Here is a 23672-nt window from a genome sequence, read left to right as displayed (position 1 = left end):
CGATCACCAAGAGACGAGGCACGACCACAAACCAGAAGCCAGACCACAGCTGCATCATTAGCCACTTTAAACCCCTCCAATCCATACATGAAGCAAACTGACACCCTCCATGAAGAGGAGGCACGATCACAAACGAGAAGCCAAAAAAAAAAATAGCAAAGCAGCCCAAAATCTTAAACCCCTTTGCAACTCAGACTAACCTGAGCACAACCAAACAGAACACTCCCCCAGCCAATCAGAGCACAGCCAAGCCCCTAACCATTCAGAACACACCTCCACCCAATCAAAACACAGCCAAGCTCCCACCCAATCAGTTCATACCCCCACTGGCAGTTAAAAGGAAGAAACAGCTAAGACCACACATTGCTGCTCAAAGCACGAAGCTGAAAACACCAGCCTGAAGATGACGAATGAGACTTCGTCGAAACGTTGCCAAGACACTTCCAATTTTACGCGGGAGAAAACCCGAACAACCAAAGACCTACATACAAATACCCGCGAAAACCTCAGAAAACAAACAAATATATATATATATATGTGTGTGTGTGTGTGTGTGTGTGTGTGTGTGTAAAAAAGGATATATGCAGTGTTATCTTTATTTTAGATATCAAAAGGGTTTTGCAGCTCCCAGCATTTTGTTTTCAATGGGAAACGGGTCCAAGTGGCTCTTTGAGTGTTTTGGGTTGCCTACCCCTGGGCTAGTCTAAAGAAAAGAAGAAATAGGGGAGACGATAGCAGTATTCCAGTATTTGAGGGGCTGCCACAAAGAAGAGGGGGTCACATTATTCATCATAGCACCAGAGGGAAGAACAAGAAACAGTGGTTGGAAAGTGATCAAAGAGAGAAGCAACCTGGAATTAAGGAGAAACTTCCTAATAGCGAGGACAATTAACCAGTGGAACAGCTTGCCTCCAGATATTGGGGGTGCTCCATCACTGGAGATTTTTAAAAAGAGACTAGACAGTCACTTGTCTGAGATTGTATAGGTCAGGGGTAGGCAACCTTGGCTCTTTTATGACTTGTGGACTTCAACTCCCAGAATTCCTGAGCCAGTATGGCTCAGCTTGGAAACTTTCCCTTTCCCCTCAGCATGGCTGGCTCAGGAATTCTGGGAGTTGAAGTCCATGAGTCATAAAAGAGCCAAGGTTGCCTACCCCTGGTATAGGTTCTCCTGCTTGAGCAGGGGGGATGGACTAGAAGACCTCCAAGGTCCCTCTCAGATTCTAGTGTATTGTATTGTATTCTAATTCTAATTCTATTCTGAATGAGGGTGTTGGAGCCCCAAATTTATAAAGAGGGGCTGGAGCCAAATGACCAAAACGTCCCGGCGTACAGGTCAGTGCTGTCCTTGAAACAAAAGCTTAAGCCCAAGATCATCCTCAGAACCAGGGGCTACAGTCCAAGCAATTTAGGGTTCCTCAATGTCAAGTGGTGGGGAAGAAGAGTGAACGTGGGTATGATGAATCTAAGTACAAATTCCAGCAACCTTGACTGTGGTGTGAGTAGTGAGAAAAACAACAAAGGGAACTTTCCAGTGTTCAGTCAAAGGGCCAGAATCAGTCCAAGACTTGACAAGTACCCACTCACCAGGAAGGAAGGAACTGAGTGGATGATTTAATCCCAGATGACGGAGGGCCTGAACAGCTTGCGAAATGGAAGAAACATTATTAGCAAGAGAGTGCATATATTCCCTGAGGGCCTGATCTCCAAAAACAGGGAGGGAAGTGGATAAGGAAAAATAGTAAAGAAAGGGTCATCCATATATGATCTCAAAGGGGGACAGCCAAGAGCTTGCTTAGGGGTGGTTCTCATACACAAAAGAACGAGGGGTAAAACCTGAACCCAAATGAGGTGCATTTCCTGGGCAAGCTTGGCAAGATGATGTTTGAGAATGCCATTGGTCTTCTCCACACATCCTGAAGATTGGAGGTGGTAGGCCGAATGAAGCTGCCAATCAGTACCTAGGGGCCTGAGCGACCTGCTGGATAATATTAGAGATAAAGTGGAGTCCATTGTCAGAGCCAATGCCTTGGTACAGGAAGGGAAAACGCGGAATAATTTCCTTCAGGAGGGCCTTGACCACCTTACCTGCCCTGTTAGTACAGCAGGGAAAGGCCTCAATCCATCCAGAAAAAGCATCCACAAAAACCAGCAAATATCAAAAGCCCTGTTTCCTTGGCAATTCAGTAAAATCAACTTCCCCAAAACTAACAGGAGCTTGGCCTGCCCTAAGCCTCCCAAGGGGAACTTAATAGCCTTTAATGGATTATTGTGTTGGCAAATCACACATTTCTCGATCTTTCTGAAGGCCTTGTCATAGATTCCAGGACAAATATAGTTCTTTATAAGAAATTCAACCATGGCCTTATAATCCCAATGAATGCTGACATGCAATTCTCTTAAGAGGACCCATAATTTGTGTTCACGGAGAAGACGTTTCCTTCTCCAGCCAATGTCCATGATAAACAGCAAAGGGAACTTTCCAGTGTTTGATTATTTCAGTATCATGCCTCCATCAGAACCTGAATCTGCTGAGGAAAATGAGCTGGAATGGGACCCTATGGAGGTCAAGGGAGAGGTGTCTGTGGCTTCAGAGGAATGTGGGGAAGAGCAGGCCGAGGCAGGCCAGGGCCTTTCAGGATTGGGAACAGGATGAACATGAGAGACAGAGATCAGGCGTCATTCCATTTTCAAGTAAGATGGTGGTACCTTGTTTGGCTACGACTGCTTCAGCTCTCAAAAGTGTGGGGGTTAGGGAGGGAAATAAACAATCTGGACTGAAACGCTTTTCAGAAATGGGGATAACTAAGCTGAGTTGGGCTGTTCAGAAGAGTCTGCATGGCCTCAGAATACTACAGAGGAGGAAATCAAGGACAGAGATGCTGGTTGACACGGAGGTGAGAGATCAGCTGCAATGTCTGGAGGAGCGGGGAGGAAGAAAGGAAGTTGCTGGAGGTGGAAACAGCATCGTGCTCTGTGTTTTGAGCAGCGAAAGCAACGTTTCGGGCCGCAGGGGCAGAGTGGAGGAGCAACCATTGCAGCTGGGAAGTTTCCCTCTGTTGCTGACTATCTTCGGAAAAAAAGGAGGAGGTGTGATCATAAGAGGAAACGTTGCAAACGCAGAGGCCTAACATCTAGACTAAAAGCTAGACCATACAGAGTGTGTCTTCCATCTATTTTGTTTGCAAATGCTTGCTCCTTAGAACCAAAAATGGATTGCTTGAGGCTGGATTTAACAACAAACTGGGAGATGAGAAATTGCTGTGTCATTATTGCAACAGAAACTTGGTTAAAGCCCTCTGTCCCAGATAATGCTATTAGCTTGATGGGATTTTCAACATTTCGGCTGGAAAGGAGTTTTATTCTTGGTGGCAAATCCCGGGCAGGGGGTGTCTGTTTTTATATAAATGACAGATGGTGTAATAATACCAAGGAGGTTTCAAGTCTGTGCTCCCCAGATGTGGAGCCTCTGACCATCAAATTTTTATTTTTTTATTTTATTTTATGAGACTTATATACCGCTTTAAGTGCAAGCACTCTCTAAGCGGTGCACACCAGTAAGCAATGTATATATATATTTACATTGCCCCCAACAATCTGGGTCCTCATTTTACCTACCCCGGAAGGATGGAAGGCTGAGTCAACCTTGAGCCAGTGAGATTTGAACCGCTGACCTGCTGAACACAATCAGCTAAAGTGGCCTGCAGTATTGCACTCTAATTGCTGCGCCACCTCAGCTCTTCTATCTGCCTAGAGAATTCTGTTACCATTATCACAGCTGTGTATATCCCCCCTGATGCAAACAGAGAAGAGACCCTGAAAGTTCTCTGTCACACCATCACTGACTTACAAACTACTTACCCAGAGGGTGCATTTATTGCAGTGGGAGACTTTAACCAAATGGATTTAAAAGCTACCCTGCCACATTTCCATCAATATGTGGACTTTGCAACTAGAGGGGGACAATACACTGGATCTTGCTTATTCCAACACCAAGAAGGCTTTCCAAGCTATCCCCCACCCTCACCTGGGCTCCTCTGAACATCTCTCAGTACTGTTTATTCCAGCATATAAACCATTATTAGTCAGAGTGAGGGTTTGGACAGAGGGAGTGATAGAAGCATTACAAGACTGCTTTGAGTGCATAGATTGGGGCATGTTTAAGGAAGCAGCTACTGATAATCAACATACAAATGTTGAAGAGTATGCCACCATGGTATCTGCATATATCCAAAAGTGCATAGAAGATGTCTGTGTCCTGAAAAGCTTCGTTGTCAGGGCAAATGAAAAACCGTGGCTGACTTCCGGTTCCAGATCGCAACATCTTTGGACGTGCAGAGGGAGGCTTCTCTCCGCCATTTGTTTTCCCTTTGTCGGAAGACCTTGGAAAGGGTCAAAAGTCGCCCTGGAGGGGCGACCACCATTGGGGAGGACCCTTGTTAGATTGCAGAATGGCGACAGCCCTTCCGTCTGATCCGAGGCAGCTCCTCAGGATCATTGAAGAAAAGATCACCAAGTCGCACCAGCCAAAAATCCAAATAACAGCTAAGCATATGAAGCAGGAGTGGAGGATTTGGGTGAGACCTTTTACTTTTCTTTTTCCCTAACCACCTTCCTGTGAAAGCTCCTTGAAACTCTTTCTCCTGCTCTCAAAACAGCAATGTTTGCATACTTGGGATTTTAAAGCTTGGAAAGAAAAAAAGAACAATTAACTTCAACAACCAAATAAATGGATCGTGGTCTTGTGGATACCTCGGGGTCCCAAAACTTTTTATTATAGAGACCTAACGTTTTCTTTCTTTAACTATCAATTTTGGAAAATATTGGGGGTTTTTGTGTGTTTTAACTCAATAAAAGGTTATTTGGCATCTGGGAAATGATTATATGGTCTGCTGGGGACATCTTGTGGTGAAACCTGGCATAGCAACTGAAATATTTTCAATTGTGCCTGTTGACTACCTTGATTTGTACTTCTAATTATCAAAAACGATAAGACGCGGAAACAGCTGTAAAACAATAATTTTTACAAAGTGTGGAGGTGGACAATGGCTGATTCTTACTAAACATAGCCTCCACTAAAGGACTACCTTTAATCACCATGGAAATGGAGGAACCCTATCCACAACTTAATTACAAACTTATCCTTGAAAAAATCCTTGAAGCTACTGAGCTAATCACCTCAAGGGTGAAAGCCAAAGATATTTTTACAAAACTACAAATTGAACCTCAGACTCAAACCGATCAACCTATAAGCCAAAAAATAACAGAAGATGAACAATTTAACATCAAAGAAGACTTTATTCAACAACATGCACAATCGAGAACTTTGATACTCAATTATTGACTTTAATTACAGCACCTGTAACTCCAAAAGCAAAAGGAATTGATCAACAAACACACTATATTGAGAACTCAGACAATTTAGATAGCCAAACAATAACCACAATATCGGATATGACTTTCTATTCTACTCAGATGAACCTGCAAGAAGAGGACCAGACTGAATCGATGATAAGTACTTTAAACCAAACATGGAGATTTTAATTACTAGGGCAACAATAAATACAAAGGGGCCAGTTGTTTTGGAAGATTGATAACTGAACCTTCTCCCTTGATTCAAACAACAGGTGTGGGAATGAAATGAGATACGTCCAAGGTTTTAAAGGCACTGGCATGGAAAACCACTTGGCACAAAAAGAAAGCCAGAGTTAGATTTAAAAATGGGATTTAGAATTCCATCTAATGGGTAAAGCAGTTTTTTAGAGATATTGATTCCTTTAATATTTAGGATTTAGATTTATAATGGGAATTAAAATTAACTGTTAGATTATAACTTTAATTGCTATATGGGAATAGATCTGATAATGAAATATATTTTGCTATTAAATGAGGAGTTACTAGAATGAGAACTAGAATATATTTGTTTATAAAGGTAAATTTTGAAATAATGTGTATTTTAGTTACGTTAATTATTTTATAATGAAATGAGGGAAATTAAGGTTATCCAAAGCTTAAACAGTAGTTATAAAAGGCTAAATTGGAATATATAAATTGGAATTAAATAAAACCCCAAAACAGGACTTGGATATGTATAATTCAAATGTTATTGATAAATGTATTGATTGATTGAGCGTTAGCTAGAAATTTATTAACATGAATATGATATAATATTTGTGGGAAATAGTGAGGGAACATTTATTGATGTAACCTGAGATATATACGAAGGATTTTGTTATTGACTATTTACCCTATCACCACGCTGCTTCCCAAGTATTTGGATGTAAAAATTTGTAAAACTAATAAAACTTGTTTAACAAAAAGAAAAAAGAAAAACCGTGGCTGACTTATGAGGTCCACAAGATGCTGACAGCATGGAATGTGGCTTTCAAATCTGGTGACATGCTGGCACTTAGAACAGCCATAGCAAATCTGAAAAGTGCCATAACATATGCAAAACAAGCTCATTGCCAGAAAATTCAGAACTTTTTTCAGGACTCAACACCAGGCAAATGTGGCAAGGGATCCAGCCCATTATGGATTACAAGGTGGCTCCATCAAGATGCAAGGATAACACAGACTTCCTAAACAAACTGAATGCATTTTTTGGTAGATTTGAGGCATCAAATAGCACTCCTGCTAGGAAAGCTGTGCCCCATCCTGATGAGCAAGTGCTAAGCTTTGATGTCACCTCTGTCCAGAAAACACTGCAGTTAACATTCAGAAAGCAGCAGGCCCAGATAATATCCCTGGACATGTCCTCAGGGAATGTACAGAGGAGCTGGCTTGTGTTCTCATATATATTTTCAACCTCTCATTGAAGCAGGCAGGTCTCATCGTGTTTTAAGATAGCCATCATCTTGCCAGTGCCAAAAAGATCCACAATTACAGGCCTCAATGATTACAGACCGGTTGCACTGACATCCACCATCATGAAATGCTTTGAGAAGCCGATAAAGGACATTATTATATCTAGCCTCCCACCAGCATTTGACCCATTTCGGTTTGCCTAAAGACCAAATCACTCTATGGAGGATGCTATTTGTTCCGTTCTCCATCTGAGCTTGAAGCACTTAGAGGAAATACATACTCACGTGCGTTTGTGGTTTGTCGACTTCAATTTGCAGTTTAACACAATCGTTCCCCAGCATCTAGTAGACAAACTGGGCCATTTAGGCTTAAACACTCCTTGTGCAAGTGGGTTCTTCATTTTCTTACCAACAGGTCCCAATATGTGCGAGTTGGAACAAATACCTCTAATACCATTTTCTTGAACACAGGTTCTCCTCAGGGCTGCATCTTAAGTCCGCTGCTGTTCACCCTGTTGACCCGTGACTGTTGTGCTAGGTTTGCCACCAATCATATTGTAAAGTTCACAGATGATACAACAGTAGTGAGCTTTATTTAGGATGACAATGTGAAAGCTTACCGCAAGGAGACTGAGGGGTTGGTGATCTGATGTAAGGAAAACAGCCTAGTTTTAAATAGCAGAAAAACCAGAGATCATTGTCGATTTCAGAAAAGGCACAGCCACTCTTCTCTGTGCATAAATGACTCACCTGTGGAGATGGTTACCAGCATCAAATTCCTGGGTGTGCAGCCAACGTAGGCTGGCTTGGTCTCTCAACAGTGAGAAACTGGTGAAGCGGGCATAGCAACGCCTGCATTTTCTGCATCGCATGAGAAAAGTACATCTTCCTTCCCCTATCTTGACCACTTTCTACAGGGGGATGATCAAGAGCATCCTGTCATACAGCATCAGTCTGGTTTGGAAGCATCACTGCTTCAGACAGGAAGGCAGTGCAGAGTGGTGAGAATGGCTGAAATTAATCATTGGCTGTTCCCTCCCTCCCATCCAGGACATAGCACAGAAGCGTTGCTTGATCAGGGTCCATAAGATTATGGACACTACACATCCTCTTCACGACCTGTTTTCCTTGTTACCTTCTGGGAGCAGGCTTCGTGGTATCTGAAGCAGAACATCCAGATTCAGCCATAGTTTCATTCCATACAGCATTAACGTTGTGAACTCTAAAGCTTCATCTTTCTGTTATATATTCAAGATGGACAGTACTTAATATTTATTTGCTATGTATATGTAAGGCTGTGGGTCTATACATATGTTGTACATAGCATGTTTTAGGTGTCACGTATGTTTCACTTTGAGAGCGGGCAATTAAATTTCATTTTTGATGTGTGCCATTGTGCCCACAGTAAAAAAAAATGACTAGGTTATCTTATCTTAGCAAGGGCTACCCCCTCCTGATCCTAGAGCATGGAGAGTGGAGAAGAGGGAACAACACAGGCAGGCTCAACTTCTTGGGAGGAGAGCACCCCGCCCCTCTGCATAAGATATACCTGGAGAATGAGACTTAAGGAAACACTATGGGGAGGGGCATTTGTTGGGAAAAAATGCTGATTTCTTGGAGGCAAGCTTGTATTTCCACAGACTTGTTAGATTTTGGATGTATGTTTCATTCCTTGTTATCTATGTGGCCTTGAGTAAATTACTCTTCTAATCTAACTGTATGTGAAACTACTTGCAGCCAGAAGCTGCTGAGGTTGGGTGTGTCTTACTTTGTTCTGGGGCTTGCAAGAAACATGGGAGCATTTGGGGACAATTGGAGCAAATAAAGGACGGTTTCAACTGCCAGTTGACTGTTTTGCCTCTGTGCTTCCCTGAGTCATCACACTGTGCCTATCCTGTGGTGTATGTCAGAGCCAGCACAGCCAAATGTGAAGGTACAAGAGCACCAACATACCAAAGGGACAGAGGAACTAAAGTGGCAGACTTTGCTATGCAGTCAGCCAAGGTATTTCCCTTTCCATGTTTAGTATCATCCTTGCAATGGGCCCTCACATGCATAACAGCTATCTTGTGCAGGAGCAAAACAGCAGCCAGCAGCCTTAAAATGTCCTGCCCATATTTAATGGGAGTGCCTTAAGCAGTGACCAAACCACGCTCCTTCCACAAGGCCCCATGTTTGTCAAGGCACAGACAGTAAACAAATGCCTGAGAGAGTTGCAGCAGGAGCGGTGGCCAGTCATGGATTATATTAACGACTTCCAGGTGGTCACACAGGACCTCCAGTGGAATGAGGCCACCTTAATGGACCAGTTCCAGGAAGGCCTTAAATCCAATTTTCTCGATGAGTTGCTCCTCATTGACTCCCCACCCCCATGCTCCAAGAATTGATGCACTTGGACAGAGGTCTTCCTGACACCCACCAAACAGCTGCCGGTGCCATCGGAAGAACCCATGCAGTTGGGCACCATCCGACTGCACCTTCCCCACGCCCAGGATAGAAGGCGCCACGAAGGCCTTTTTGTGTACTGTGGTGGACAAAGCCATATGGCAGCCAACTGTTCTGCTAAAGTGACCAAGTTGACAATGGGAAATGATTAGGGCACAGCCTACAGAGCACAGTAGGCTGGGCTCACCTGGCAATGGGCCAATCCCAGCCTCCATGGCTGACTTCTTTGAAACACCTTGTGCTCATAGTGAACATGTCCATGCCGAGTCAGGGAGATGTGAAGGTTTAGGTGGACTCTGGAGCCACTGCTAATTTCATACTCAGACTTTGCCACACAGAGGTCCATTCCCCAGCAGCAGGTGACATCACCGGTCTTGGTGGAGACAATTGATGGTTGACCACTGCAATCGGGACTGGTGGTCACAAGACCCCTCCACATGCTCATCAGGTTGCATATGTAGGAGTTAGTGTTCCACATAGCTATTGCCTGTTGGTATTTGAGCTGGAGTGTTAGCAGGTCCATAATATGCAGATCATCTGATTGTCAGGGTTGGTAAAGTTCACCAGCCAGAAATGTGCTGCTCACTACCTGCATACCTGCACAGGGGTTTGTCTGAAAGTCCCAAATTCAAACTCATCGAGCGGCTCTAGCAGGCCAGGATATTTACTAACCTGGACCTGCGAGATCTACAACCTGGTCTGAGTTCAAGTTGGAGATGAGTGGAACATGGCTTTTCAGATGTGTTATGGACGCTTCGAATATATGGTTATGCTGTTTGGCTTGACCAATCTGCTTGGCATTTTACTGCATTTTTTGCACGATGTGTTCAGGGATCTGCTGGATCAGTTTGTAGTCGTTTGACTCAACGACATCCTGATCTGCTCATCCTCCCCACTAGAGCATTGGAAACATATTTGGCTAGTGTTGCAGTGTCTATGTGAGAACCACCTCTTTGCCAAGCAGGAGAAGTGCCCATTTATGCAAACCACGATTGACTTTCTGGGTCATTGCATTTTGCCCGAAATCTTGCTATGGGAAGAAAGATGAGTGTTCTGAACAGTCTTGCCACACTCCATATATTTAAATGGCTTCTCTGTGTGGATTCTTTGATGGATAGTAAGATGATGCTTCGAAATAAAGATCTTTCCACACTCCATGCATTTATATGGTTTCTCACCTGTATGAATCCTTTGATGGATAGTTAAGATCATTCCGATTAAATGTTTTTCCACTCGATGCATTTCAATGGCTTTTCCCAAGGATGTTTTTAGGGAAAGAGGAAAGTAAACAAAATTAATACATGAAATACAGACTATAGAAATTAATTAAGGACTGTTTTTACAAATGTAACCCAGACATCACACTGTTTACCAACTATTGAATGACTTACGTTTGTGTAAAAAACTAATAAAAATTATAATAAAAAATAATTAGTTTTTCCCGTGAGTGGATCCTTTTATGAGAGGTAAGATGGCTGCTCTGACCAAAGGTCCTTCCACACTCCATACATTTGTATGGTTTCTCTCCCGTGTGGATCTTGTTATGGGAAGAAAGCTGAGTGCTCCGAGCAAAGATATTTCCACACTCGATGCATTTAAATGGCTTTTCCCATGTGGATCCTTTTATGGGCAGTAAGACGACTATTCCAAATAAAGGTCTTTCCACACTCCATGCATTTAAATGGCTTCTTCCTTGTGTGGATCCTTTTATGGGAAGAAAGATGAGTGCTGCAAGCAAATGTCTTTCCACACTCCATGCATTTAAATGGCTTCTCCCCTGTGTGGATCTTATTATGTGAATAAAGATGAGCGCTTTGTGCAAAGGTCTTTCCACACACCATGCATTTAAATGGCTTCTCTCCTGTGTGGATTCTTTGATGGACAGTAAGATGACGCTTCGAAATAAAGATCTTTCCACACTCCATGCATTTATATGGTCTCTCTCCTGTATGAATCCTTTGATGGATAGTAAGACGATCATTCTGACTAAATGTCTTTCCACACTCAATGCATTTAAATGGCTTCTCCCCTGTGTGGATCCTTTTATGAGAGGTAAGATGGCTGTTCTGACCAAAGGTCCTTCCACACTCCATACATTTGTATGGTTTCTCTCCCGTGTGGATCTTGTTATGGGAAGAAAGCTGAGTGCTCCGAGCAAAGATATTTCCACACTCGATGCATTTAAATGGATTTTCCCATGTGGATCCTTTTATGGGCAGTAAGACGACTATTCCAAATAAAGGTCTTTCCACACTCCATGCATTTAAATGGCTTCTTCCTTGTGTGGATCCTTTTATGGGAAGAAAGATGAGTGCTGCAAGCAAATGTCTTTCCACACTCCATGCATTTAAATGGCTTCTCCCCTGCGTGGATCTTATTATGTGAATAAAGATGAGCGCTTTGTGCAAAGGTCTTTCCACACACCATGCATTTAAATGGCTTCTCTCCTGTGTGGATTCTTTGATGGACAGTAAGATGACGCTTCGAAATAAAGATCTTTCCACACTCCATGCATTTATATGGTCTCTCTCCTGTATGAATCCTTTGATGGATAGTAAGACGATCATTCTGACTAAATGTCTTTCCACACTCAATGCATTTAAATGGCTTCTCCCCTGTGTGGATCCTTTTATGAGAGGTAAGATGGCTGTTCTGACCAAAGGTCCTTCCACACTCCATACATTTGTATGGCTTCTCTCCTGTGTGGATCTTGTTATGGGAAGAAAGCTGAGTTCTCTGAGCAAAGGTCTTTCCACACTCGATGCATTTAAATGGCTTCTCCCCTGTGTGGATCCTTTTATGAGAGGTAAGATGGCTGCTCTGACCAAAGGTCCTTCCACACTCCATGCATTTAAACGGCTTCTCCCCTGTGTGGATCCTTTTGTGCGAAGTAAGTTGACTGCTACAAGCAAAGGTCTTTCCACACTCGATGCATTTAAATGGCTTCTCCCCTGTGTGGATCCTTTTATGGGCAGTAAGATGACTGTTCCAAATAAAGGTCTTTCCACACTCCATGCATTTAAATGGCTTCGCTCCTGTGTGAATTCTTTGATGTTCAGTAAGATAATCATTCCGACAAAATGTCTTTCCACACTCCATGCATTTAAATGGCTTCTCCCCTGTGTGGATCCTTTTATGGGCATTAAGACGACAGTTCTGAATAAAGGTCTTTCCACACTCCATGCATTTAAATGGCTTCTCCCCTGTGTGGATTCTTTGATGGGCATTCAGATGATTGTTCCGAATAAAGGTCTTTCCACACTCCATGCATTTAAATGGCTTCTCTCCTGTGTGAATTCTTTGATGGACAGTAAGATAATCATTCCGACTAAATGTCTTTCCACACTCCATGCATTTAAACAGCTTCTCCCCTGTGTGGATCCTTTTGTGCGAAGTAAGTTGACTGCTGCAAGCAAAGGTCTTTCCACACTCCATGCACCTATATGATTTCTCCCCTGTGTGGATTATTTGATGGTAAGTAAAGGAAGACTTTCGACAGAAGAGTTTTCCACAGTCAACACATTTGTATGGCCTCTCCCCTGTGTGAATCCTTTCATGGACAGTAAGTTGCCTGTTTTTTCTAAAATTCTTTTCCCATTCTAAGCATTTATATGGCTTCTCTTCTCTGTCAATCCCTTTCTGAGATGTAAGGGACTTATTTCCAAGAGAAAGAGGGAAAGTCCCATTGTGTCTACTTACGGCATCTTCGCCTTTGTTTTGGATTGGACAATGTTCATTTACATGCAATTGAGCTTTGATTAACTTTACACTTTTCCCAATGCATTTCTTCCTTATTGTCTCTTGATGGAGAAGAAGATCTTGCATTGAAGCATGAATGGTTGATGAACTCTCCTGATTCCAATTATTAAACTGGTTTCTCTCATAATGTTCTTCTTCCATTTGTACTTTATGTTTCTTTATTCTTTCTTCATGGTGGATCACTTGGAATGGCTCCTCAAAATCTTTATTCTCCTGCCCATTATTGCCTCCAAAGGAAAAGAGAAATGAAAATGATAACAAAGTTACGAGAAAAGATCAAATTGTAGAAAGTCAAGTGAATTACCTTCTACATTTTTACGAAATTGCAATATACAGATAATCCTTGAGCTACGAATGTAATGGAGCCTGCTGATTACATTTATACCTCAAAGATTTGTTAAGAGGATCCCGTTCTATGAATGAGTCCCTATGCCTACTCCACCCATACATTTGTAAAATGCCTTCAGTTTTCTAAGGAGCAGGCGGTTTCTCTTCGCTCGGTGGGTAATTACTGCTAAAGTGAGGGTGCCGCTTGCAACAAGAGCAAGAAGAATGCTGCTCTTTCATTTTGGCCAATGGGGATTTAGGAAGATGCAACGAGAGAAGCTGCTAAAACCTGAACGGTTTCTTTTTCCTCCTTCATCTTGACAATTAAAGTGCACAAAGTCTAAAACACACAGTGTCATGGCTGACATTCTGCAAGCCAACTATTGCAAGGTGAAAGCCTGACATTATCAATTGGCGAAGGGAAGAAAACGATTGGAATGTAAGGAGGAGGCGGGGGTGGGATAGAAATCAAGCCATGCCAGCCCGAGGCATTAGAAACATCAGCCAATCCAAACATCTGAATGCAGAACTAGAAAGCCTGAGAACCAAAGGTCCGTTCCCCAAGCAAAATCTAAACATGTAATTGGATATTAGCTTATAACAAGGGAATAGCCGGGGAAAAGGGAAAGTTAATTGCATCTTTTGCATGCGAAAATGCCAGATCCAGCTTTGCCGCTCTTGTAACCACTTTGGCTTTAATAAAATATATTTTTGGCTCAACAAAGGGCTAGGGGTTGTTCCTTTCCTGGAGCAGGAAGTTGGGATGGGCGACACACAGCTTCTCTTACAAGTTTAGAAGAGCCAAAGCAAAGAAGGCTTTGTGTTATAGTGTATGCTAATACTTTGCAAAATAAGGCAAACTTGCTGGCTCTCTTCCCCCAAACTAAGCTGTTATTATTATGTTAATGCTGGAAAAAAAAGAAGGGTTTCACCTTACTAGATAGAACTGCAGGTTCCTCCCCAAGGTTTAGCTGTGTTTGCTACTGCCTTAGGAAGAGAAGATTTCGCTTTAAAAGCAAGAGCTGCTCGGAAACGGCCCCATTTGCAAGCAGAAGAAGCTTTCAGTCTACATCATTTCACGGTCTGTGCAAAAAGTGTTTGGGTGCCTGTGGGGCGCTTAGTACCAAACTGCTGGTTTCCTAACAATAAGCAGTTAAGGTGGGTTACCCACTTTCTACCGAAAACATGCTTAGCTTCTATTCCTGGCCCCAAATCACAGTAACCTTCCATTCTCCACTGAGCTTGGCACATTACTGCCCAGCTCCACTCGCTTTTCCAAAGCATTCATTTGCTAGCCTGCTTTCCATGTCCATAACATTTCTCAGTCACCGCGGAGCTGAACAGCTTGGCATACCACCGTCAAAATCCCCTCTCTTCCCCAAACCATTCCTTCAATGACCGCCGCTCATGCAGGGAAACAAAGGAAGTTTGTGGGACCAAAAAAAAAAAAAAAGGTCAATCAACCTTCCAACTTCTCAGACACACACACACAAAAAGATCTCGAAAGTTGGAAGGTCTGGTTGAACTTTTTTTTAGCCCTGCAAACTTTTGTTTCCCTGCATGTGGCAACAGAGAAATGCAACTGGGCTGGAAAGCAGGTTAGTGAAGGAAGCTTTGGGGAAGAGATGGGAGCTGGGCAGTGGTGCAAAGCTGGCATCTACTGAAATGGGGTGGCATTCCAGCTTTGATACGGAAAAGGTAGCCAGGCACAGATGCTGCAGGCAGGATGCCTGGTAGCTTCAGCACCCTCCCCGACCCTCCGGGACTCTGCCTACTGCTTGGGTAGCTGTGTGGATAGAGTTGCGAAGAGGGCCAGGTGGTCGAAACTGCCACCCCAGGGATGATGCAGAGGTGCAGGCCTTCAGAGCTGCCGCAAATGAAATGGCAAACAGGGATCAGGAAGCGTGAGGCAGTGTGTTCAGGACCAAAGTAGCAGGTGGAGGAGACAGCGTCCAGCAGGCACAGGGTGGCAGGGATCTAAAAAAGCCCCTCCCGCAGCGGCAGAAGCCTTTTGCCATAACTCCCTCCTGGCTTTGAAACAGTGGAGGGAGAGTGGGTGAGGGGACCAAGTCTCTCTCCCACCCATACTCCGTAATATGGCACTCCACCTCAAGAGGAGGGAAAGGAAAGAGGCACGTGGACAGCCGGGTCATTGAATGGCCTGGGAGAGGTCACCAGTGGGGAGTGGTCTGGTTGCGGGGGCCCTGAGGTATGCGGGTATGGGATGCATGGGGAACCTTTCCCGCCACCAGCCTCACCTCACCTCATGGTGGTACTGTGCACTCTGCTGCCCCATTGCAAACAACTAGATGGTAGGACAGAGTCTTAACTAGGGCTTATTTTTGGCATAGAGTTTATATTCGGCGCATGGATAAAAATCAAATTAATGCTTATTTCCAGGGAAACACAGTATGCAAATCTCACTCAAAGTCAATTTTCAGTTAAGGAATAATCAGGGGAAACAGTCAAGGAGATTTTAGGAGATAACATAAGATTTATTGGAATGGTTAATTTCAGCAGAGACCTGTGAGAACTGAAACAATTTTGTAACAAGTCCTTTTTTTCCCACGCAAACTAATTTCCCTTTACTATTCATTTTCTCTTGCCAAAATCACATAGCTGCAGAGAAAGAAACAGGGGTCCTTCTATTAGTGCTTACAAGTAAGTCCCAAAATTACAAATATTGCAGCAGCACGGCAGTCGTTTCCCCTAATGAGTGACCGCAGAGGCTCTGCAACATTCATGCTGGTTATTCCCTCCCTCCCCACCTCTGCACCAGGTTTCCCTAGGCACCAGGGTTGAAATCCTTCACTTTTTTGGCTGCTACAGGCTTTCGGTGCGTTCACAGAGAATGAAGGCCTAAAGTAATGCAAGATCACGTGAGATCACTGGGGCAAGATCTCACGCTACTGATCTCGCATGATCTCATACTACTTTAGGTTTCTGTTCTCTGCAACAGAGAATGGAACCAAAGCCAGGGACGCTTCCACCCGCCTCTGGAGGCTGGATCGGTGCATCAGAGGCCTTTTCCAGGTCGCTGCTGCCTGGATCTGGAGAAGGCCTCCGGTGCCCGCATCAGGCTATTGAAGAGACATGGAAGTGTCCCCCGGCCTTACAGCCAGGCAGCAGAGGAGCTTTGGTGGCGAAGTGCCAGGAGGACCCAGATTGTTGGGGGCAACATGCTGACATTATACACCAGTCACAAAGTGTGGTAAAGCACTGTGGAGTAATATGTAAGTCTAAGTGCTATGGCTGTTGCTATTCCTTCCCTGGAGCAGGAGAAAGCCAGATATGTTTCCTTCTCCTTCCCAGGAGATGAGTTGGGGATTATTAATAAGAAATAGCTAATGGTAACTTTCTGAAACTCTCTGATTAATGAGTAGCAAATCCTTACCCAGAGAGGCCACATTTCTATGATTTTCCAGCATGACTTCATTATGTAGTACTTTTTGGTCAGGATTCAGCTGAGACCACTCTTCCTTGGAGAAATACACAGCCACCTCTTCAAAAGACACACGGTCACCCTGAACAAGGAAAAAGGAACAGAACAGCCCAAGGAGGATTCTCAAGATCTGGTCCATTGTTCACCAAATCCCAAAGTAAAGTTATGCACCAAGTTAAATGGCAGTAAATGGAGGATTCCAAGGTTTATGTGAGAAAATAAACAATCAAAAACTTTTGACTGAAGAACTATTTGGGCAAATTTTATCAAGTTGATCGATTCTGCAGAACTTTCAATGCCTTTCAGTAAAGTAACTCTTCTACTGGTTCAATGGGTCTTTGTTTAGCATTTGCTATCACTGTGATACTTTTACTCCTTTTTCTTGAAAGACTTTTTCTAAAAAAATACTTCTTGTAAAAGCCTATTTGGAAGACTAGCTAGCAGAATGAATTAACTAATAGTCTTTTAAAAAAATCCTAATAGAATTTGAGGGTAGATATGACAAATCATTGTGTCACGACAACAGTCTTCAGAGGAAACTAAGTTGGCTGAGAGCAACATCAACCCATTTTCCACATTGCAACTTGAACCCGCTATTCCCTTTCCCATGTTGCTCAGGAACACAAAAATAATCCAGTCTAAATGGGGCAGGGGGAATGGAAGGAGAGTGGTCTGCACACCAGCTTCTCTTTTTTTTCTTTTTCTACAAATTTTATTTATAATACAATTAAAAACAAACAAACATTGGATTTGACATGACATTCCAGTATATACATTCTTATCAAGTTATTCCACTTTTTACAATCAATTCTTCATCTCTAAATATACATCTAAGTTTTATATACAATACTTGTTCTAAAATGACATATATTTCTATCTTAACATTCGTCTTTAATCCCTACTGTCCTCTTCAAATTCCTCCAGTGGTAAAATTTATCCCAGGTTTCATAATAAACTGATCCACATTTATCTTTTAATATCATTGTTAGCCTGTCCATTTCCGCACATGCTAATATTTTATGTATTAACTCTTCCTCTGTGGGAATTTCCTTGCTCTTCCATTTTTGTGCTAAAGCAAGCCTAGCTGCAGTAGATTGTTCCCTTGTCATATTTTTCTGTCGTTATTCCCAACAAGAAGAGTTCAGGTTTTAACTCTAAATCCAGTGTTAATATATCCCTCAACCAGTTTTGTGTCCTGTTCCAATACTCACGGATCTTTGGGCATCCCACCACATATAGTAACATGAACCTAATGCTGTTTTACATTTCCAGCATAGGGGTGAAATGTTTGAACCCATTTTGGCTAACCTTACGGGTGGGAAATGCCATCTATAGAACATCTTGTAAAGATTTTCCTTATATGAGGTAGCTAAACTGAGTTTCCTATTCCTTTCCCACAGTTCTTGCCAAATATGTAGGTCAATACTAAAATCAAAATCCCTACTCCAAATTAACATGGTCTCCTTAACCTGTTCTTCATACAGTCTGATCTAAAAGAAAATGATACATATTTTTAATCATTTTATCCTCAGGACCTAATAAAATTTTATCTAGTTCTGTCAGTTCTATCTTTATACCCCCCTCTTTTTATCTTGCCTATATCTTGCTTGTAGTTGGAGGTATGCCCACTATTCTAATTCTATCCCTGCATCTTGGAGATTCTTCCTTGATTTTAATTCTCCTCTCTCGTCTAGTATGTTTTTATAGGTTATTACTTTTCCCAACTGAATAAACCTTGGGTGTATGTACATTTCTAATGTTGAGATCCAATTAGGGACCTGCCTGTAGTTCTGTCGTCGAATTTTGATCCATACATCTGTTAGTGCCAGTCTGATGTAGTGCCTCTGGAAGTACTGGTGAACTTTATGCTTCTCATCCCATAACATGGCATGCCATCCCGTCTGCATGTCATGACCCGCTATTCCCTTTCCCATGTTGCTCAGGGAACGCAAAAATAATCCAGTCTAAATGGGGCAAGGAGAATGGAAGGAGAGTGTAGTCTGCACACCAGCTTCTCTTCTTGAAGGAAAGGGAGAATACAAATCTAATCAATTAATTTCCATAACTTACTTGATTTGGAGGTTCAACCACTGTTTCAGCTCCATCATAAACACCAGAAAACCCCCTCCTTTGTTTCTCTGTGAGGAATATAGAAATTTAAAATGTATCATAATTAACAAAATAGGAGGTATTCTACAGAAGGGAAGAGATAGAAAAAGTAAGGTAGCTGGGGACTTCTCTGGATTATGGGAGGACCTTTGTTTTACCTGAGGAGTCCTTTTCCTGAAAGATCCTCCTGAGAAACAGCTCCTGAGGGGGATTTGATGGATTCCGCTTTCCCTCAGGATCTCTGATCTCCACAGTGAAATAGGAGGAAGGAGAAAGAAGAATTAATGGACATCACAAAACATAAAGTGGATTCTTGTTCTCTGAACACAACCTGAAAATCCCCCCAAAACCCATCAATGAAACTGAAACTGGTGGGACATCTCCACATACTATGAACACCAGAGAAATCCAGGAAGGAGCGATAAAGAATTAAAAGAAAATCTTTATTCTATTCTGGGTTCCCTAGATGAAGGTCTCTCACCTGCAACTCAACCTGTTCTTTCTTCTCCTCCACCTGGCTCAAGAGGAGACCTTCAGCCAGGGCTACTGCCTGGGAGCTAGTCTCTGCTCCACACTCCCGCACCCAGCTCTCCATCTCTGGGGGCAGGATAGCCAGGAGCTGCTCCAGAACAACCAGGTCCAGCATCTGGGCTTTGGTGTGCTTTTCTGGTTTCAGCCATTGCCTACAGAAGTTGTGGATTTGGTTGCAAAGTCCTCGGGGACCCTCAGCCTTCTGGTATTGGATGCTCCTGAAGTTCCAGAGCTGAACTTCTGAATGGATGATTTCCTTCTGTACGATCTTCTGCCCACTTCTTGAACAGTCTTCCCCACAACTTCCGGCAAAAGGGCCTTTTCCAATTCCCTCACTTGCTAAAAGTTTTATCTCCATTCTTTTTCTGTTCTGTAATGCAACTCCAAATGGGTTCAAGGAATCTTGTGGATCTCCAAATGCTTTTTATTCATAGGATTCTTCCTCCAGCCACAGGACTGGCCATAGTACGTCATTCAGCCCCCTTTAGCCAAAAGACAATTTTGAAGATTTACAAATGGCTTGCAGGTTGTATTTCTGAGATGGAAAGAAATTCCAAGAATTAGAAAGTGTGGACTTAACCAGTGAAACAACACGTGAAGATGCTGTCCTGTCCAATCCTCCTCCTAAGACAGGCTGAACTATGGAAGATCTGACCCTAGTTTAATCTTTGGTCTCCAGAGGTTTTTTCACACTTCTTAGCCTAATCCAGCCTTAGTCCAACGTGACCAGTTCCAGAAGTTCAGACTTCCAGCCTTAAACCCAGAGCCGGCAGGACGACTTCCGGCTAGCCTCCCCTCCCCCCCATGCAGAAGAATTGGGGGGAAACGGCCCCTGCCTTCTGGCAACCCCCATTTCTCTCCTTTGCTCCTTCTCCACCTGGACCCTGCATGGGAAAGGGCAGCTGGGGAACATGGGATCCCGCATTCCCATCCCGAGGGAAGACTTGGCCCACCGCCACTCACGGAACTCGGAAGTCTCGTCGAGATGCGCGTCCCGGAAAGCTTCCCGGCAACCTCTGGGCTTCCGGCAAAGGCCATGCCCCGCCTCTCAGGGCAGGGAAGGGGAAGAACCGAAAGAGAAGCCTCTTGCTAGGATTGTTCCTTTTGCTAGAGGAGTCTTGCGCATGATCAGTTCCCTCCTGAGGCTACGAGTGCCCCTTTGTGGGCTCTGCACGAAGTGCAAGGATTCCCCGAAAGGGCGGGAAAGAGAAAGGTCATCTGAGGGGAAGGGGAGGACAGCAATGATGGGCTTGGGAGTAGGAGAAAGGCCCCTCTTGGGCTCGCCGAAGAAAAAGAAATATCTAAAAACCAGTCCCCAAATGGAGAAAAAGCTCAAACTGATAGATATTCCAGAAATTTTATCTCACAACGAGGCTGCTTGGTATAGAAAGATGGGGCAAACGGCATCTCTTCTGTGACTGGAGAAAAAGCGGAATTGCAAAAAGGAAGAAAAGGCTTCCCGGCAACCTCTGGGCTTCCGGCAAAGGCCACGCCCCGTCTCTCAGCGGAGGGAGGGGGAAGAACCGAAAGAGAAGCCTCTTGCTAGGAATGTTCCTTGTGACAGAGGAGTCATGCGCATGCTCAGTTCCCTCCTGAGGTTAAGGTGGGCTCTGCGCGAGGTGGCAGGATTCCCCGAAAGGGCGGGAAAGAGAAAGATTATATGAGGGGAAGGGGAGGACAGCGATGAAGGGCTTGGGAGTAGGAGAAAGGCCCCTCTTGGGCTCGCCGTAGAAAAAGAAATATCTAAAAACCAGTCCCCAAATGGAGAAAAAGCTGTTCCAGAAATTTTACCTCACATCGAGGCTGCTTGGTGGAGAAAGAGGGACTGAAGAAAAAGTGGAATTGCAAAAAGGAAGAAAAGAAAATAAGGGAAAAGGAACGTGAATCTCAGATATCATGAGAGGGAAAATAAAAACATTTTTATACAAGGATGGAGTTGAGAATTCACCTCAGGAAATGGGAGTAGGATGCTTAAGACCTTTGGCGAAGGGAAGGCAAGGGGATAGGTCATGAATAAAGAGGAAAAAAATGAAAAAGCGAAATAAGAGATGAAAACAAGGATCAGATGAAAGAATATACGTGCAGATGAGGCCCTGGGGATCAGAGGAAGGGTCACATGTGGAGATAGGACCAGATCTGGTTGTGATGGACGTGGGAGTGAGGAAGATGAATTCTGAGAAGAAACATTTACTATTAAATTCTTAAACAATTTTTTTCTTTAAAACAGTGGTTCTCAATCTTTTTAATGCTGTGACCCCCAACCGGTCGTAAGTCGAGGACTACTCAACTGGTGCAGCACTGTTTGCAGAATGGGACTTTTGGCGGGCTCAGCAGGGCAGAGACAGCCTGGACAATTCCTATTGGCTTTCAAAAGCCAATAGAATAAAGGGAGTAGCACAGCTAAGGAAAAGGGGAAAAAAATGGTGGACTGTGTTGTTTGACGACCCCCGTGAAATGGTTGTTCAACCCCAAATGGGGTCCCAACCCACAGGTTGAGAACCACTGCTTTAAAAGCTTTTTTTCCTTTCTGCTCACTGAGGGTTTTACAGACAAGCTTGCTAACAGTTGACATGTTAGGGGGGCTGCAGGGGATGTGCAGGGACAATGAAACTAGACAGATTCACAGCTTTAATGTAATAATAGTAGTAGTAGTAGTAGTAATAATAATAATGTTGGAAGGGACTTTGGAGGTCATCAACCCCCTGCTCAGGCAGGCAACCCTATACCACAGGTCGGCAACCTGCGGCTCCGGAGCCGCATGCGGTTCTTTGAGCCTTCCCCTGTGGCTCCCAGCCTCCTCTGCCTTTGCAGAGAGAGACAGAGACAGAGAGAGGCAATTGCCCTTCCCTGCTTCTCTCTCTCTCTCTCTCTCTCTCTCTCTCTCTCTCTCTCTCTCTCTCTCTCTCTCTGTGTGTGTGTGTGTGTATGTGTAAAAGAGAGCGCACTCACAGTGTTCTCCAAGGAGCTGAAAAGCTTACTCGGCGGAGCTCCTCCCTTTGCTGCGTCTCTGCAGGAAGCAGGAAGGGCAGGAGAGAGCTAGCTACCCCAGCTAGGCTGACTCAGGAATTCTGGGAGTTGAAGTCCATGAGTCATAAAAGAGACAAAGTTGCTTACCCCTGAGCTTGTTGCACAACAGCTTGAAGCTTGCCAGGTGAGCAGCAGATAGGAGGGGGGGGAGAAAGAGAGAGAGAGAGAGGGAGGGTGGGAGAGAGAGAGAGGAAAGAGAGAGAAAGAAAGAGAGTGGGGGAAGAGGAGTGGCAGACCAAGGGCAGATAGAGAGGGAGAGAGACAGAGAGAGAGAGAGAGACCCTTTTGACATCTAAAATGAAGATAACACTGCATATATCCTTTTTTTCCCTTTGTGTGTATGTAATTTTATTCTCTTAAAGCATTCTCTTGGTGATCATTGTTTTAATAGTATGGATATTCCCAAGAGTCATATTTTTACTTTTATTTTTAATGTGTGTATATATGTATGTATATATATATATATATATATATATATATATATATATATATATATATATACACATTATATATATAGGTGTGTGTGTGTGTGTGTACACACACACACACACCTATAATAAAGGTAAAAAAGGATATATGCAGTGTTATCTTCATTTTAGATATCAAAAGGATTTTGCGGCTCCCGGTGTTTTGTTTTTGGTGGGAAATGGGTCCAAGTGGCTCTTTGAGTGTTTTGGGTTGCCTACCCCTGCCCTATACTATTTCGGACAAATGGCTGCCCAGTCTCTTCTTAAAAACTTCCAGTGTTGGAGCATTCACCGCTTCTGGAGGTAGATTGTTCCACTGGTTTATTGTTCTAACTGTCAGTTAGAATTTCTATTTAGTTCTAGTTGCTTTTCTCCTTGATTAGTTTCCATCCGTTGCTTCTTGTCCTGCCTTCAGGCGCTTTGGAGAATAGCTTGACTCCCTCTTCTTTGGGGCAGCCCCTGAGATATTGGAACACTGCTATCATGTCCCCCCCTCATCCTTCTCTTCGTTAAATTAGACATACCCAATTCCAGGAAACTAGAAACTTTAGGGAGCTGCAATCCAGGTAACCAATCAATAGTATATATGTTATGCATGTATTATCAGGGGGAGGGAAAGGGGATGTGTTGGATGGGCAGAGGGGTGTATGAAAATCACCTTTGATTATAAAAAATGCTGTAAAACTGTAAACAGGGCCTCGGTAGCTTTCAAAAAGTCTGGTTAAAAATAAGTTTTAAAATGGACTTAACCTGTTGATT

The 23672-nt window shown here is 43.5% G+C and overlaps 1 protein-coding gene and 1 pseudogene across 1 annotated transcript; both read right to left on the bottom strand.

Moving 5' to 3' along the window:
- The window catches only part of LOC120301606, a 34405-nt pseudogene extending 13559 nt beyond the window's left edge, over window positions 1-20846 (bottom strand).
- On the bottom strand, window positions 8217-10646 carry LOC120301601 (zinc finger protein 25-like). The gene has a single exon (XM_039329049.1). The coding sequence runs from the start codon at window positions 10491-10493 to the stop codon at window positions 10257-10259; it is 237 nt and encodes a 78-aa protein (XP_039184983.1). The 5' UTR covers window positions 10494-10646; the 3' UTR covers window positions 8217-10256.
- Window positions 20847-23672: the final 2826 nt, after the last annotated feature.

This window comes from Crotalus tigris, unplaced genomic scaffold (assembly GCF_016545835.1).
Source record: "Crotalus tigris isolate CLP2741 ecotype Arizona unplaced genomic scaffold, ASM1654583v1 scf7180000024386.1433019, whole genome shotgun sequence".
NCBI classification, from domain to species: Eukaryota; Metazoa; Chordata; class Lepidosauria; order Squamata; family Viperidae; genus Crotalus; species Crotalus tigris.
Note: the sequence above shows the minus strand (reverse complement) of the source record. Positions and strands in the feature narration are given on the sequence as shown.